At 40.1% G+C, this 19,196-nt stretch overlaps 1 protein-coding gene across 1 annotated transcript in view; it reads right to left on the reverse strand.

Annotated features, from left to right (window-relative positions):
* The window catches only part of ITGA9 (integrin subunit alpha 9), a 360,075-nt gene that overhangs the window by 37,232 nt on the left and 303,647 nt on the right, over window positions 1-19,196 (reverse strand). Inside the window, exons 25-26 of the mRNA XM_074199051.1 lie at window positions 5,873-5,998; window positions 3,352-3,471 (exon numbers count right to left, since the gene is read on the reverse strand). Coding sequence (XP_074055152.1) covers window positions 3,352-3,471; window positions 5,873-5,998 — 246 coding nt within the window. The remainder of the gene's footprint in view (window positions 1-3,351; window positions 3,472-5,872; window positions 5,999-19,196) is intronic.

Here is a 19,196-nt window from a genome sequence, read left to right on the forward strand (position 1 = left end):
AGAATATAAAAAGAAAGAAGAAAAGAAGAAAGAAAGAAAGAGACAATGACAAAGAAGAAAAGGAGCTGAAGGAGGAGAAGAAGAGGAGAAAGAAGGAGAAAGAGCAAGAAGAAGTGAAGGAGGAGGAGATGATGATGAAGAAGAAGAAGAAAAAAGAAAGAGGAAAAGGAAGAAGAAGAAAAGAAGAAAGAAAGAAGAAGAAAGAGACAGAGTGACAAAGAAGAAAAGGAGCTGAAGGAGAAGAGAAGAAAGAAGGAGGAGGAATAAGAAGGAAGAGGAAGGAGAGTAGGAGGAGAAGGAGAAGGAGAAGATGATGATGATGATGAAGGAGGAGAAAAAGGAGAAGAAATAGAAGAGGAAGAGGAAGAACAAAGAGAGAGAGAGAGAGAGAGAGAGAGAGAGAGAGAGAGAGAGAGAGAGAGAGAGAGAGAGAGAAGCCAGGGAATTATTCCCTGGCAGCCTTGCTATCCATGTGACCTTTAGCTAGTCATTTAATCTTTCTAGGTCTCAATTAACTCATCTGTGAAAAGAGACAATTGGATTAGATGATCCCTTTTAGCTCAACATAGAACAACAATCACAGGACCCATCTGCTGCTCCAAAATCCCCACTGCTATTCCACCTGAGCACATAGCTCCCCCTCCTTGTTCTTCTGTCCCCATATGCAGGGTTGCCTGACATAATACTATCTAATGAGACAGACTGTCCTTAGTAAGTGACACGGCAGTTAACTGGGGGCCAGGCAAGGTGAAGGTCCTATCTCCAAGGCAGGCTTCCAAAGTACCATCTGCATTTCTAACTTGAACCATCTCTTCCACTGTCTGACCCTCACTCTAACCATTTTCTATCTTCCTCAGTTTTTCTATGCTCAAATCACCAAAGGCTTTCATACACAACCATTAAATTCACCATCATAATGTTTATCCAAATGAGTTTCTTCCTGAATCAAAATGGGAATGTTCCTGCAGCTGGTCATGTAAACATAACCACTAGTACATTCATTGCTATATGAAAAATTATAACCTGGTTGTGTTTTCACAGAAATTGAAGCTTTGAGCTTAGGCAAGAAGGAAAAAAAAATTAATCTTTTTGGAGTTAATATGATGATTTATTTAGACAACTCCAGAGAATCAACTACAAGACTAACTGAAACATTTAGCTACAATAACGAAGTTGTAGACTATACAATAAACCAACATTAATCATCTACAAATCTAACCAGAAGTAACAGGAGAAATTCCTTTTGAAATAACTACAGACAGTAGAAAATAGAGTCAATAGAAGAAAAAATGATAATATTACTTAAATTAATATACCTACTCAGTAGCATACTAATTAAACTACCAAAGGGCTAATTTAGAGAACTAGGAAAAATAACGATAAAATTCATCTGAAGGCTAAGAATTTCAAGGAAATTAATTTTTAAAAGTGAGAAAAAAGGGGACAGGAGAGTACCAGATCTGAAACTTAAAAAAAAGTAATTAAAGTCATTTGATACAAGATAAGAAATTGCTGATTGGTAGAACAGGTTAGGTAGCTATATGATTTAGACATAAAATATATCAACATTTACAAATTAGAGGCCCTCAGAAGAAACTTCCTGTCTGGTCTATGGCTAAGAGAAGAATTTCTGATCAAATAAAAGGTAGAAAAGTTCACAGGAGGAAAAATGAACAATTATGATTACATAAAATTTTAATGTTTTTGTACAAAAAAACAAATGCAACTAAATATAGAAAAGAAGGAAATTAAGAGAAAATCTTTTTCTGGGAGGAGAATCTCATTTCTAATCTAATCTAATAGCATTTCAAGAGGGAAAAATAAATTTTTGAAAGTGATATAGGGAATTGATTCAAAAATCATAAGAATAAAAGTCATTCTCCAAATGATAAATAGGTAACACATATGAATAGGCAGTATTCAGAAAAAGAAACCCAAACTATTCATACATATTAAAAAAAATTCTAAGTCTCTAAAAAAATAAATAAATCTGAAATGTTACCTTAGACCCCAAAGAAGACATAAAAAGGAAAATAAAAAAGATGAAATGGGAGGGGGGCCTGTGGGAAAATACTTTAATGAACCCTTGGTGGACCTGTGAACTAGTCAAACCATTCTGGAAAGCAATTTGGATTAATACTCCAAAAGCTATTAAACTGTACATATTTTTAACCCAGCAATACTACTACTAGGTCTAGACCCCAAAAAGATAAAAAAAGGAAAGGACTCATACATACAAAGATATTTATGACAGCCACCTTTTTGTGGTGGCAGAGAAGTGAAAACTTGAAGGAATGCTCATCAACTGGGTTATGGCTGAACAAGTTATGGCATATGATTTTGATGGAATACTATTGAGCCATAAGAAATGATGGAGGGATGGTTTCAGAAAAACCTGAACAAATTTTTATAAACTGATGCAAAGTGAAGTGAACAGAACCAAGAGAACAATTTATCCTGTAACAGTAATATACCAAAAAACCCCAACTTTGAAAGAATTGGGAATTCTGATTAACACAATGACCAATCACAATTCTAAAATTCATCTAATGATGAACATGCTACTTACCTCCAGATAGAAATAGAATCTATTTCAGTATATTCATTTTGTACATAGCTAATAAAGAAATGTACTTGACTTAATGGTGCACATTTGTAAGGAGGTTTGTTTTTTCTTGCTTTCTCAGAGGACAGAGAAAGAAGACAGTGGGGAAGAAGTTATAGATGAAAAAGAAAAGGAAATTAAATAGACATTGTTAAAGCAGCTTTAGGTTTAAAAAACAAAAATATTCTATTCACCAACGACTATGCTAAGAAAAAAATCACAACTGTTCCTGAATTTTAGGAGTTTAATCTAGTGAGGTAAAGGGCACATCTACAAATAAGTAAATAGGTAATAATTTCAGGATTTAGGGCCCTCACAATTTGCACATGACACTTGAAGCCTGAAGGAAGCTAGGGTGTCTAAAGGGAGTAAGCAGAATGTGTATTCCAAGAAATATAGAGGACAATGTGAGTATGAGATGTGATATTGTATATAAGGGAAGAGCCAGTAGATCAATTTGGCTGACACAGTAGGAAAAGGATGTGCATTAAGTCTGGAAATGTTGGGCCAAAGGGCCATGATGGCATTGTCATCAGACTACCCAAACTTTATCCTTAACTTCCCTGTTGGCCTTACCAAGACCAGAATCTTCAGAGGAGTAATAGCAAAGATTGGACAGGGACCACTTAATTTTTCTTTGTTTTCTTAGCACCTAGGACAGTGCTTAATACAGATTGATCTGGAAGCCAAACCTAATGGGGAAAGTGGTTCAGTGAACTTCGAGGGTTCAGGGCTGGATTCCTCACCTTCTTCAATATCTCAGTGTTGAGGAGCATGTAAAGGTCAATGGTACGGCTCTCTTCTTTGGCCAGCGAGCTCAGGTTACACTGAATGTTTAGGCAGGGGGTGCCAGCTCTTTGACAGTCCTGAGAGGAAAAGAGAGAAGGTTGTCACCAGGGAATAGGGAGAGAAGGGGATATTTGCTTTAATTGGCTTGGGTTAAAGAGAAATCATGGATGGGATGATAACAGGCTTGGAGGTAGGAAGGATTGCTAGCTATGGATCCAGGACAAATCACTTCATCTCACTCAGCCTCAGTTCCTTCCCCTGAAAAATGAGATTAACAACACTTATACTATCTTGAATACAATGGCTTTATCTCCATAATCACTATGGAAATGTCAGCTTTAATCCTCACTCATCCACTGGTGTCTCCATAAGGTAAGAAAATGACTTTCCCCAAAGTTCTATCAGGATAGCATCTATGGCAGGTCTTGCTTAGCTAGCAGGTTTTGGGGGTTGAGTCCGTCCATGTTGGATTTTAATAAGATTCTTGGAAATGAGTCCATTATCACAGTCTCGGTTATTAATACTTTTGAGTCAGAATCCAAAAAGATCACAATAGGCTGAAATCATTGGCTGAATACAATAAGATGAAATTTTATAGGGAGAATTGTCAAGTCCCATGTTTGGGCTCAAAAAGTCAAATGTGAAAGTATAGCCTGGGGAGATTTGGCAAAGCAGCATACAAAAAATATAAAGCAAAATACCTTGGGTTAGTTTTTTTTGTTGTTGTTTTGGTTTAGGGTTTTTTGTTTTGTTTTTGGTCTTGTCCTATGATTTCATTGATGGGGAGAATTCTTGGATCAAGCAACTACTTCTAGGAAGACAGATTGGTACTTGGGTTGCAACTTAAAGGCCTTGAATAGTTTACTAGGAGTTCACTTGTCCAGGATCACAGAGTCAGTATGTATCAGTTAAGACCTTGGTCTCCGGTCTTTGTTACCTAAGGATGCCTTGGGGTATCGACCATCCATGACATCACTATGTCACACACCTTTAGACTATAAAGTTATTATGAATCAACCATGTGATATGACAACTAAGAAAAATACAATGGCAGGATAGGTCTTGAGAACCCTAGGGTTCAGAATGGGGGGGGGGGGTGGCCTTGCTGTGCTTTACCCTGAAAACACTGTATATGAATTGCTCTGTTCAGTTTGGAAGCATCATATTTTGACTGATATTCCAATACAATCTTTGACTTTGGGTAGATTTGAAAACCTAATTCAAACTTAGCAAAACACAGTTTGATAACCAATCATCTCAACCAAACTTTTGCTATACAGATGAAGTATCTGAGACCAAGGGGGTTAAGTGAAACCCCCAAGGTCCCAAAGCCTTTTAGGGGTAGTTGCAAGACTCTCCTGGTCAGCAATCTATCCACCGTATTGTATTGTCAGGGAAGAACTTGGGCATTTGTGAGGAATAGGCTCACTGGTTTTCCCCAACTCAACCTTTCATACATTCTTAAAAGGCTCATAATTTACATTTATGTATAATTTCTTTCTGCTTATTAGTTTTGTACTCAGAGTCTATCTACCTCTTTTATCATCACAACTCCTTGCCAGACAATTTAAATCCATGAGGCCCATTTCCAACCTACAAAAGTAATGAGGCTAAGAAGTTACGTATTTTTTACCCAAGGAAACAAAGTGAATAGCTGGCAAAAAAGCTTTGGATTCCAAAGCATAACTTCTGTAGAGGAAACAATATGAATTCTGGGAATGAGAAGAAAGACATGATCCAGTGGGATTTGTAGCTGGGGCCAAAACCAAATTTTCACCCAGCCTCACTTCTGATGCTTCATCCGGATAAAATTTCTCAATTAGAATGACATTATCCAGTATCAATAGTTTTAAGATTTTGTGGAATAATGTGAAACTATGGACTGATCAATGGTACCATGGAAACAAGAGTCCTTTTTGCCTGATAGAACTGGGGATGGAGACATTTTAACTTTTTGACTATGGAATGAATAAAAGTAGGGAATATACTTGGATTTTGGTGTGGATTGGGAAATGAGTAAATATAACAAGGAAAGTTTGGGCAAGGTAAAAATATCAATAAAAATCAAGGAATTGTTTTAAAAGAAAGTAAGCAATTTTCCAGAGAAAAAAGAAATATCAGGGGAAAAAAGGGAAAAGTGACTTTGGGAACTCTTTTCTAGTCAATCACCAATATTTATGTCCAATTTTGATTAAGATTGGAAATTTGTCATTAAAAGCATTCCTTATTTCTATCTGATGTATTGAAAGGATCATTGCCTCCCCAGAGCCATGAGATCTCCTGAATCTAAATGGAATGCTTGCTTTGATTTGTGGTTTATACTGATAAAAAATATAATTTATCCATAATCCTTAAATCCTTGTAATCTAATTACCACCAAGGTTGATTTGGGGATAACACCCCTACATCCTCATGCAGAAGATAGGTCTTTTCCCCAGAAGGAAAGTCCACTCACACAAATGAGCCCCCACATCTTACCAGTACTTTTCGTCCAGACTTGGTGAAAAATGCAAATATTGTGTGAAAAATATTTTCCTGTTCTTTAGGAATAATGCATGGGGTTGGATTCCTTTGAAAAGAGCAGTTTCCTTTCTCCTGACCAATCTGCAAAGAAAGGAAAAATCAACATATGAAGACATTAGAAGATGGGGTTGCAAACACTAACCATCCATTGAGTAGTTGAAGAACCAATGAGTCACAGTTTGGGGGAACATTGGTTGAGAACCATAGACAGAACCCAGGAGCAGTCAGCAGGGACCACATGCTATGCTAACCACCCTTTTTCCAATGCTTTGGACTCCATGTGCTTGTAACCTATCCGGAGCCAGTGCACAATTATTCTTGGCAAGCATGGATGGCATGGATGATTGGAATTCACAGATAAACCGCATCATCCTCCCCCTTCTGGAAATCTTTCACTGTAAATTTCTAAAAGATGGTCTGGCCTGAATTTCAACTCTTTTTCTTTCTCCTTATACTTCCTCCAGTGTAGATGAAAATAGTTAAATTATAGTGGAAAAGGTGGCATAGAATCAAAGAAACTTGAAAACCAGTCCCTGAATAATCAAGATGGAACAGAAATCAGCAATAACATCAGAAAAACCTGAAAGGACGTTCATTTACCCCTTTCAAATTTGCAAAGCATATTACAATAACAGGGATGAACCAGAATCCTTTTGACACTCTAGTTTCCAACTCTGATTGGCTATTTGAACCAAGTTCTTCTGCCTTTTGTTAATCATTATTGCCTATCTTTAAGCACGTGTTTGAATACCCATCCATATACTTAATTCTATGTTTATAGCAAGGACAATTGCTCCTTGCTATAAATCTGCTGATGCTTTTGTATAAAAGAATTCTAACTGGTCAGTGTTTTTGCAAGATGCTTTCTAGCTTCAGCTAACAATGCTGATCTTTCACAATACAGGATCCTCTTTATGTATACGTGAAATTAATGACTTTTCAATTTCTGCTCCAATCATATATATCACTGATAGAATATATATATATATATATATATATATATATATATATATATATATATATATATATATATATATATATAGAGAGAGAGAGAGAGAGAGAGAGAGAGAGAGAATAATGTATTCCTTTTCCATCATACTGTTTTACTTGCCCTGGTTTTCCTAGTAGGGATTCATTTTCTGAGCCCACTTGCCAAGTGGTACTTCTGACCAAAAGGTTAGTGAGAAAATCTATAAATCTTAACTGCTGGGATTCCTAGTCTATCCTGGTGACTAAATATAGGTTGGAATCAAATAGAAATGGGAAGAAATCAAACTTCTGAGCCTCTAAGGGTTTCTGACCAATACAAAGGACAAACAATCCTGGCTGGTCCCTAAATTAGATTTTCAGGTTCCTCTACTACGACCTCCTGCACTTTCTTCTCCAACTAGTTCAATTCTCATCCCCTCTAAGGACCCTCCAACTCCCACCCTATCATCAGTCCCTCCCCCTTCTTCTTCATCCATATAGCTGCCATGATAACCCTCCCAAAGCATGGGCATCATCATGGAGCTTCCCAGCAGAAGAATCTGCAATGGCTCCATATTGTTTCTGGGATTAAATAACAACTTCTCAGCTTGGCATCTAAACTGCTCATTGGTGATGTTCCACATTACTCCTTCACACATCTCCTTCTTTATGCCTTTGCCCAAGGCTGCCTCCCTTTGGAAAATGTACTTCTTGGAATCTCTAAGTTCAACTTGGAAATCAATCCCTTGGGGAAAGCCCTGAGTCCTCCAACCATTGGTGCCGTTTCCTCTAAGACATTGCCCCATCTATTTTATATTTAACTTGAATGTACATATGTGTTTTCATGTTGTCTTCCCCATTGGAATGGAAGCCCCATGAGGACAGCAATTGTATTTGCTTTTTCTTTCTAATCCCACTTCCTGTTATACAACAGGTGCCTTATCAATGTGTATTGATTGTACTAACCACTTTCTCTCTTCCTCCTCACACTATAGGTTGTGTTCCCTTCCTCAGTGGAATGTAAGCTCTGGGAGGACAGTCCTGGTTTTCCCTTGCTTTTGCATGCCTAGTCCTTCATACACATACTGGCACAAAGCTGGCACTGACCGCCACCCATGCTTGTCAGATCACCCTGAATCGGACGAGGGAGGGACAGGGGACCTTGTACCTTACATTGCACTCTCCCTGCTCAGTCTCCAGGAAAGGAGGGGAAGTCTAAAGCAGGGAAAAAACCTTTCCCTCTCTGCTAATTACTTTCATATGCTGCTCTGGAGGAATGATTCTGCTATATGTCAGCCAGCAGAAGGGCCAGCCAGCTGTGAACTCAGGGTGAAGGGTCGGGAATTTGGAGGTAAGCTCAGTAAGACAACAGCTTGACCTCCCAGAGGCATTAACTCTCAGGGAATATGACAGTCCATCTTGGTGACCCTGTCTCAGATCAGTGACCTGTGTCCCAGCCTAGGACAGGATCAGAACAATGATAGGATGTGACCCAGAATCCATCCCCAGTGGAATCTGGAGAAGGGATGTGGAAAGCGAGTCTGTGGTGAACAAGGAAAGCCTTGTCTAATTAGACCTTGTAGAATTAAATTGTGGTTACACAGAAATCATTTCAGGAGGGGAAGGGCAGCATTTCACCTCCTAAGACCAGGGTGGTCCACTTTTCACTGGCAAATGTCTCACAGAAGCCAAGAGTAGGAAGCATCTTCTGGGTCATGTTGATCAAGCCTGGTCTCTGAGGCCCATTCTAACTCTCCCTTTCTTGTAATCAGCTGTCTCATTAACCATAGAAGCTCAGAGCTGGGAAGAATCTTAGAGGCTGTCCTGTCCAACCTATCTATACCTGTCTGCCCCTGTTCATCCAGCCTTGGCCTAATGACTTCCAGGAATACTTCCTGAAGCAGTCCAATCCCCATTTGAATGGCTCTGCCTCTTGGGAAGCTGGAGAAGGCATATTTGTCAGAGGGAGGGCTTCGGAGATTCTCTCATTCTAAGATAAATAGGGCAACAGAATCATATACTGGTGAATCCTGTATCACGAGCTCCAAATCAGAGCAGATGTCAGAGGTCATTGTCTGTTCCATTGTTCCTCCAAGACATGATGGAAAGAAATAGACTTTCTGAAAGTGGACAAAATTAATTGCTTCTCTTGGATATTTCTAACTCATTCTGTCCTGATGACAAAACCAAACTTGCTCGAGAGAGGCCATGGGGATGGGAGGATGGGGTTGGGGGAAGTGGTGGTGACTCTCAAGTTGGCTACATGAGCCTATAGACATCTTACAGCAATCTGTTGGGTAGAATAAGAGGAAGCAGGAACAACAGCAACAAAAGATTATGATAATGTATTCATACTGTCATAACTATCATCTAGGTAATACTTGGAGGTCTTTGCAGTACCTTCTTACCCCATTTCATCTTCTCAACTCTGTGAAATGGCAGCTATCATTTTGATTCCCGTTTTGCAGATGAGGAATTTGTGGTTGAAAGAAATGAAGCGACTTAACCAGTGTCATGCAGCTAGTGTTTGAGGCAGGAGGTGACTTAGGAACTTCCGATATTGAGACACCTAGGTGATTCATTACAGATAGTCTTTGGGCTATATTTTAGTCTAGGAGGTAACATGGCAGAGAGCATTTAAGTAAAGAATAGTAGAGGAAGGATCATAAGAAACATTCTCACAAGAGTATGCAATCTAAAAACAATTTTAAAAATTTTAAAAAAGAGTATGCTATCAGGGTGGCAGAGTGGAGAGAGCCCTGACCCTGTAGTCAGGAGGACCTGAGACACTTAATAACTTCCTAGCTGAGTGACCTAAGCCAAGTCACTCTTAACCCCATTGCTTTAAATATTTTTTTTTAAAAAAAAAGAGTATCCTATAGACCACTAAACCAGAAGGAGGAAATAGAGTTCAGTAAGTGAGCACAAATCTGGCATGGAGGTATTAGTTAGGAGCAATGGAAGCCAAAAACAGGTGGACATTTGCTGGTGCTCTCAGATCTCTTCCAAATGCAGAACAGTTCCTGTGATTTCTACTTAATTTAGTGATATTTTTAATTCTTTAAAAGGCCAAGGAAAGGGGCAGCTAGGTGGCATAGTGGACAGAGCACTGGTCCTGGAGTCAGGAGGACCTGAGTTCAATCCAGCCTCAGATACTTCATAATTGCCTAGCTGTGTGACCTTGGGCAAGTCACTTAACCCCATTGCCTTAAATTAAAAAAAAATTTAAAGGCTAAGGAAACAATGAGGAATGCCTCAGAGAATGGGATCTCAGTCTTGCCATCTGGTCACAAGCTAGGCTCAAAGTTGGAAAGGATTTGAGTAGCCTGCTCTTAACTAGCTATCACTTCTAGATAACAGTGACTCCTTGAGGCTTTGATTGTTGAGAATTGTTCAGAACTAATCTGACCCAATTCCACCTCGGGTATGCCTTCCTCCCACAACCCCTTGCTCCAGATCATACCCTCCTCCAGATAATCAATCATTACAATGAATTCCTAGAAGGTTAATGTCAACCAACTCCTCTGTAACTCCACTCATCATCTCTGAGCAACATTCTTAACTCTCATTTCTTTCCCTGCCATTGTCCCTTTTAAAAATGGAAGTTCCTTGAGGACAGGAGTTGTCTTTGTTTATCCCTAGTATTTGGCCCAGGACCTGATACCCAATAACTAATTAATAAATGCATTTATTTTTTGTCCAACTTCTTTGAAATTTTAAAACAGTGGATCCCACTTATTTTTGTACTCTTTTTTTAGGTTTTTTTTTTTGGCAAGGTAATGGGGTTAAGTGACCTGCCCAAGGCCACACAGTTAGGTAATAAGTATCTAAGGCTGGATTTGAACTCAGGTACTCCTGACTCCAGGGCCGGTGCTCTATCCACTGCACCACCTAGCTTCCCCTCATTTTGTACACTTAAAAATCATTCTTGCAAAATCTGATTTGACTGTCCGTCTGTGTTCAACTTTTATCTCAAACTTTCCATTATTTGTACTTTGACAATCATTCCTTCTCAGTTGGAATCACATTCAGAAAATCAGTTTTCCCCCATTGTTTCCTTAGCCTTTTAAAGAATTAAAAATATCAATAAATCAGGTAGAAATCACAGGAACTGTTCTGCATTTGGTAGAGATCTGAGATTACTTACACATGTTCAACTATCCCTTGGCTTCCATTACTCCTAACTTATAGCTCCAAGCCAGACTTGTGACCATTGTACTGAATTCATAGTCTATTTCCTCATAAATAGAAGTATGTATAGAATGGTTTGGTGGTCTATAGCATACTCTCCCGAAAATGTTTCTTATGATCTTTCTCCACTATTCTTTACTCACATGCTCTCTGGTATTCTCCTCTCCCAGAACATCTTTTTATGATATGCAATTCTACTCCACTACCTCTTTTATCTATTCTGTTCTTTTTGAATATGCATTTTTCCATTAGACCTTGTGGTCTTCTGACTTTGAGCCCAGTTCGATTTCCACACCACCATGCTGCTTTCAAGATAATCTCTAAGCAGCTTTTAGGTTTAAAAACAGCATTCTGAGATTATCTTCATTTAAGAATTCTGAATCTTCTAATATGGCTAATTAATTATCAACTCCTCTCAACAACCATTTATTATGGTTGTTACTGTTGTTCAGAAACAAGGGGAGCAATGTTTTATGTGGCTTTGCTTGTTGCAAAGGTTCCAAAGAACCACAGAACTAGTATTATCAAACAGCGATATTTCCCAGGAAACTTGCCCAAGAATCTTATGGACTCTGCCCCTCCAGCTTGACTTTAATTAGCTTCTGTTAGCTTTCCTTATTTACTAAGTCCAAATGTTTCCCATGACACATTCTGCTCATCTTCCTTGAACTTTAATGTCTGGAAAAAGTCCATCGCTATTAGAATTTGAGAAAAGACACAGAACCAGATTGTAGTTCTTTACACAAATAACACAGCTTAATCACGGACTCATCCATATATAGGTGAATCCTTCCAATGAAGCTCATGAAGGCTGCCCTCTTGCTTCAAAGATTCTAGAGTTATCCAAATTAAAAGGTTAGACAACTCGAAATCCAGAAATGGAGACAATGCAGGGAAAATACAGGGAGTGAACTGTCAAAGGAAGAATAGTAGAACATAGAAAAGGAATTCCCTGACAGGTTAAACTTTGGTCAATTAAACAAAGATTTAAGTTCCTGATATTATATTAATTTGGAAAGACTTATTTTGTATATTTTTGACTAAGTAATGTAATTTTCTCATATGGAATATAAGCTCCTTAAGAACAAGAACTGTTTCCTTTTGCTTGTTTTTTAATTTTCTTTGAACACTTAAGAAATCGTCTCTCCTGGTCCATTTCAATTTCCTAAATCTGGACTATCTCTCAAAGTTCAGTCTTCACCTGTCTTCTCTTCAATCCTTCTACTCTCTCTGGACAATCTCATTTACTCTAGCAGCTGTGAATCTTGACACAAATCACTCACAAAACACAGAAGAATAGAAAAAAATGACTTTGCATGAAACTGAAAATTTATTATGTACAATTTTCTATTCCTTTTAAATATATAACTCTTTTTTCCCTTTTTTCTTTCCTCTCAGCCCCTCCCACCTTAGACATGGCTACTATTAGATACAAATATAAGTGTATATGTTTACATGTGTGTGAATGTAAAAGCCATTCTATACATACTTCTATTTATCAGTTCTTTTTTCTGGATGCAGATACCATCTTCCTTCATGTAACCTTTGTAGTTAATTTGGGTAATAATCAAAATGACTTAATTACTCAAAGTTATTCTTTTTTTTTTTAGTTTTTACAAGGCACTGGGGTTATGTGGTTTGCCCAAGGCCACACAGCTAAGGAATTATTAAGTGCCCGAGGCCACATTTGAACTCAGGTACTCTTGACTCCAGGGCCAGTGCTCTATCCACTGCACCACCTAGCCGCCCCTCAAAGTTATTCTAAAAACAGTATTCTTGGGGACAGTGAGGTGGTACAGTAGATAGAGCACTGGTCCTGGAGTCAGAAGGATCCAAGTTCAAAACTGGCCACAGATACTAAATACTTACCTAGCTGTGTGACCTTGGGCAAGTCACTTTATCCCATTGCCTTGCCAAAAAAAAAAAACCCTCATAACATTGTTGTCAGTCTTTGGCACATGGTAGGTACTTATTAAATAAATGCCAAGACCTTGTCCTGGATATTGGGGAAGACACTTTCCCTGACTTCTTGAAGTTTACAATTGAGGAAGGAGATACCATATTCCCTCCCCCATAAACATTACAATTTAAAATAATATGTGTTATGCCCAAAAGACAATAAAACTGTGCATCCTTTTTGATCCAGTACTATCACTGCTAGGTCTATATCCCAAAGAGATCATAACAAAGGGGGAAAGGACCTACTTGAACAAAAATATTTAGAGCAGCTCTTTTTGTGGTGGCAAGGATTAGAAATTGAGGGAATGCCCATCAGGTGGGGAATCCTGAACACACTGTGGTCATTGTATGTAATGGAGTACTATTGTTCTATAAGAAATCATGAGGGGTGGAGGCAAGATGGCGACAAGAAGGGATCCAGTCTTAGGAGCTCTCTGATAAAATTCATCAGCTAAGGACTCTAACTAAACTTTCGAGAGACAGAACCCACAAAGGGACCCAGTGAGGCAGTTCTCCTACTCAAAGTAACCTGGAAAAGAGCAGAAAGGCTCTGCTCCCTGGGATCGGTGGGGCGGCCCACCAGAGGGGTGGCCCGCCAGAGCCAAAGAACTTCAGCCTCCCAGAGGCAGCCCCAGAGCGCTGGGAGCCACGGCTCACAGCAGCGGGGGAGTCTCCTGAGCTGCACCCCAGGGAGCACCAGGCACAAAGTGGGGGAACAGTGGGGGACCTCTGTCAGAGCGAGCACATGGAGCCCAGCCCTCGGGGCACACAGAGAGCAGCTTGGTCCAGGAAACAGAAGCAGGCAGAGCAGGTAAGCAGGAGCCCCCAGGGCATGAGCCCATTGAGCTGAGGGAGGCGAGTAAAGAGAGACTGTGAGCTCGGTCCTCTGCCCCTGGAACAGGACTCTGGGGCTCTGACCACATTCAGATCCTGATCCCAGTCTAGGCCCCCCCATAGAACAGCAGGGCCCACCCCACCTCAGCCCCGTGGCAGAGGGAGGTGCTTATGGTCATTCACAGACCAGGAGGGAAGACAGCCTCACACACTGAGACCCTTGTGGGAGTGCCCCAAAAGCTCAGGAAGCACCCCCAAATGAGGCCCAGGCTGGGAAAATGAGCAAGCAAAGAAACAAAAGGAAGACTATTGAGAAACATTTTGCAAATGAGACAAAGAAGGATCAAAATACTCAGTCTGAAGATGAGGAAGCACAAGCTCCTGCATCTAAAGACTCCAAGAAAAACAGAAATTGGGCTCAGGCTATGACAGAGCTCAAAAAAGACTTTGAAAATCAAATGAGGGAGTTGGAAGAAAAACTGGGAAAAGAAAGGAGAGACATGCAAGAAAAACATGAAAATGAAGTCAGCAGCTTAGTCAAGGAAATCCAAAAAAATGCTGAAGAAAATAGCATGCTAAAAACCAGCTTAGGTCAAATGGATAAAACAGTTCAAAAAGTTATTGAGGAGAAGAATGCTTTAAAAAGCAAAATTGGCCAGATGGAAAAAGAGATAAGAAAACTCTCTGGGGAGAACAAATCCTTCAGACAAAGAATAGAATTCAGGGATATTGATGAATTTACCAGAAATCAGGAATCAATACTTCAAAACCAAAAAAATGAAAAATTAGAAGAAAAATGTGAAATATCTCATTGAAAAAACAACTGATATGGAAAACAGACTTAGGAAAGACAATTTAAAAATTATTGGAATACCTGAAAGTCATGATCAGGAAAAGAGCCTTGACATCATTTTCAAAGAATTACTACAGGAAAATTGCCCTGATATTCTAGAAGCAGAGGGCAAAATAGAAATGGAGAGGATCCATCGATCCCCCAGAGAAAGAGATCCCAAAAACCCAACCCCTAGGAATATTAGAGCCAAGTTCCAGAACTCCCAAGAAAAAATATTACAAGTAGCCAGAAGGACACAGTTCAAATATCGTGGAGCTGCAGTCAGGATCACACAGGACTTAGCAGCAGCTACACTGGAAGCTCGTAGGGCTTGGAATACAATATACCAGAAGGCAAAAGAGCTTAGAATGCAGCCAAGAATGAACTACCCAGCAAGGCTGAATGTCCTCTTCCAGGGAAAAAGATGGGCTTTCAATGAACCAGGGGAATGTCAAATGTTCCTTTTGGAATGGCCAGAGCTGAACAGAAGGTTTGATCTTCAGATACAGGACTCAGGTGAAGCATGGAGATTGGAGGAGAGGGGGAAAACATGAGGGACTTAATGAGGATGAACTGCATGTATTCCTGAATAGAAAAATGACACTGATAATACTCATATGAACCTTCTCAGTTAATAGAGCAGGTAGAGAGAGCTTTTATAGTTGAAGCACAGGAGAAAGCTGGTGTAAAAATGGAGTCAATAGAAAAAAAGGGAAATGGAATGGGAGAAAAAAAAGGAGAGGGGGAATAGTCCAAGATATTTCACATAAGATTTTTTTTTTTATTACAGTGAGCTATTGCAATGATATGGAAGTGGGGAGGCAAGGGGGAATGAGGGAACCTTTGCTCTCATCAGAGATGGCTAGGAGAGGAAACAGCATATATACTCAATGGGTTATAAACATCTGGAGTAAGAAGGAGCGGGGAGCAGGGGGAAGGGGTGGGGATGTGAATAAAGGAAGAAAGGATGGACCATGGGGGGAGAGTGGCCAGATATAATACACTTTTTTTCTTACTTCTTGCAAGGGGCTGGGAATGGAAGGCCTGCCCAGGACCACAGGGCCAGGTGGATTCTGGGCCTAAGGGGTGGTAGGGGGGCTCAGGGCTTCTTGGCCCCAGGACCAGGGATTTGTCTGCTGTGCCACTCAGCGACCCTACAGCAGAGTCAGAGTGAAAGGAGAGAGAAAATAGAGTACATGGTAGTGGAGAAGTAAGAAAGGAGGGAGTTGCAATCAGCAATGGCAACGGTGGAAAAATATGGAAATAACTTTTGTGATGGACTTATCATAAAGAATGTGATCCACCCAGGACAGAGTTGTTGGTGTTGGAACAAAGACTCAAGCACATTTTTTGTTATTATTATTTGGGGGAGGGTGCAGGGCAAGTGGGGCTGGATGGCCTGCCTGGGGCCACATAGCAGGGTGATCTTTGGGTGTCTGGGGCCAGATTTGGACCCAGGTGCTCCTGGCTCAAGGGCCAATGCTCTCTGTTCGCCATCCAGCCACCCCTACTATTATTACTATTTTATTTTATTTTGGGTCTTTTTTTTTCTTTTTTTTTTTTTTTTTTTGGTTTTTGTAGGGCAGTGGGGATCGGGTGGCTTGCATGTTACACAGCCGGGTGATTGTTGGGTTTACGAGGCTGGATATGGACTCAGGTGCTCGTGGCTCCAGGGCTGGTGCTTCATCCATTGAGCCACCTGGCCATATCTACAATTATTACTATTATTTTTTTTATTTTAATTTTTTCAAGAATATTTTATTAATGTGAAAAAACATTTGTACAAAATGAGAATAAAAAATAAAAAAAAAGAAATCATGAAGGATGAGACTGCAGAAAATCCTGGGAAGACTTATATGAACTAATGCACAAGACAGACTAAGAGACAGAAAGAGAGAAACAGAGGGAGACAGACAGACAGACAGAGACATGGATATGTGTGTGCATGTGTGTGTGTATGCATGTGTGTGTGTGTGTGTGTGCACAGTGTGCATGCCTTTAGACTCCTCTGATATAGAGAGCTTCTAGGGGAGAACCAGTCTCCCCCATTCGAGGCAACACCTAATCTTAGAGCATTTCCAGGGGGTACGACAGAGCCAGGGGAGTCAAAGTCAGGACCTGAATCCCAATTGTCTTTGTTCTCTCTACTGGGCCCTGGTGCTTCCCTTTACCTCCCTGCCTTCTCTACCTCTCCCAATTCAAGGTTTATAAAAACACTTTGCAAATGTTTCATTTGACCCTTCTAATAATTATATGAGGTAGATACTTCAAGCTCAGAGATCTATAACAACTTAGCCATGAAATATAGTTCATCTGAGTCAGAAATCTGAACCCAACTCTCTCCTGATACTAACCCCACACTACACCACACTGCCTCCCTGTAAAGAAACAGGTTGTCTGTGAATTCTGGAAAGACAACAGCAGTGTGATCAATAAAAACAGACATGGCATACATCTGTTTCCGTTCCCATAGCTCCCTGAACAGAGTAGGACAAGTGGGGTAGGAGGGAACTGGGAAAAGGGGGTAAATAAGACAGAAGGTCAAGGTAAAGAGACAAAAGGAGAGTTTCAGGGATTAACTGGGCTAGGCAGACACCAGATCTGCAGACCCTCATTGCACATCCTAATGAGCGCCCCTCCAAAAAAAAATTTAAAAAAGAGGAAGGAATCTAGATTCCTCCACAGCTTGTATTTTCCTACTTTAAAATAGGTTTCATCTGGGAAAAACCCAACATCAGTCACATAGAAACATGTCCATTCATCCCTTATAAGGAATCCAAGGTCCTGGTTGACAATGGATGCAAAGAAAAGTAAAAGGGGAGGGGAGACATTCTAAATGAAAGCTATACTTTACACCCATCTATGGTCATAGAAGACCCCACTTCTACTTTCAAATGATGCCTTTTCACATTCACTCTACTGCCTGGCAAAATGTACATCGAGAAACTACAGCTAAGGGGTGTTTCCACGCTTTTCTTCCTATTGGTTGCTTTGTCCCTTGGATGTATTCAGGATTGTGGGGGGAGGGATGCTGGAAAAGTAGCAAAGAGTCCCTGAGCTATCCCATAAAATGGGACTGGTTTATACTCTCCCAAACAGACGGCTGCTTGGATGTGGTCCACTCCATGAACATCCTACGCAACCTTTACGGGTGTGAAATTGATTCAGATGGGTTGATGTTTCCGGAAAGGAGCGACATATATATTCAGGCTACTTAAAGTACACAAAAGGAATTCTAGATGAAGCCAAATTTTGTTTAGAGGAGAAATAAATGGCATAAAAATATAATCTGAGCACTTCCTGTCCGTGCCAAAAATGTTTAACATCCGCAGATAACAAAACATTTTGGAGCCCAGCAGTTTGTTGATTTTGGCAATAAGTTAATTAGGCGTCCATGCATCAACACAGAGGAATAAAAACACCAACCCTTTCACACAGCTTGTGGAAAACTCTAATCTCTATGATTAGAGCAATCCTTTGAGAAGGAAAAAAAAGGGGGGTTGGGAGTAAATCGGAATTTCCAAGTACCGATTCTAGCTCAGACATTCTCACCATGGAGGGCTGCAGCTGCTCATTTCCTACGCCTTACCTCATTCATTCTTGTTCCAAGATTCATTCATTTACCAATAGAGACAGTTTTGGTGGAAACCAACCCCTTTGCAGCCACAGAGTCTAGGTGCATGAACTACAAGAATCCTAGGCCAAGCATATAATAGGAGGTCCATGTGGCAGGGGAATCTAGTTTTCATTTTTCTATTGGCAATTAGAGAAAAGGGAGAAAGATAAAGCAAAACTGAAGTCATTTTTTAGCAGTGGGAAATACTGGGGTATCAAGCTAATCATGAGTTTTCTCCCATCTCATAATCTCTGCCCATTTGGACTTTTAAGGTGTAGTTGGAAGAGCCTGGAACTGAGATCTGAAAAAGGAGAGTGAAGAGTGAATTCCCCTTATTCACTGCTGCTTGTGGCCAAAGGCATTTCCTATAGTAAATCTCTATTGATTTGACTTGGTCTTAATTTTGATGTCCCAACTATTGGACAACCTCAGTGTTGATATCCAAGGATGACCAGTCCCGCCTCCTTGTGATTTGTACCTGTTCAGTGTAGGAAAGAACATGTAGAATCAGAAAGATCTGACTTTAAATCTCATCTCCGATGCCTCCTAGATAGGTCACCTGGGAAGATAAATCACTTAAGGTCTCTGTGCTTCAGTTTCCCCATTTGCAAAAAGGGGACTCATTCCCATCATGTTGTCAGAGTAGTTCTTGTTTTCTTAACTGGAAATTTGTGGGGGAGGTAGGGTACTAGTAAATGACTTTCAATATTGATACAAAGAGAGAGTAAGGCAGAGAATAAATTTTCAGCCATGATTTCAAGGGCAATAGAAACAGAATTACAGAATTCCCCCATGAACCTGGGGGGGGGGGGGGCTTGAGTTATATGAAAGATTCTTGTTGGGTTTGATTTTTATTAATAATTCTTCCAAATTCAGAA

The sequence above is a fragment of the Macrotis lagotis genome, chromosome 8 (genome assembly GCF_037893015.1).
Source record: "Macrotis lagotis isolate mMagLag1 chromosome 8, bilby.v1.9.chrom.fasta, whole genome shotgun sequence".
In the NCBI taxonomy this organism is placed as follows: Eukaryota; Metazoa; Chordata; class Mammalia; order Peramelemorphia; family Peramelidae; genus Macrotis; species Macrotis lagotis.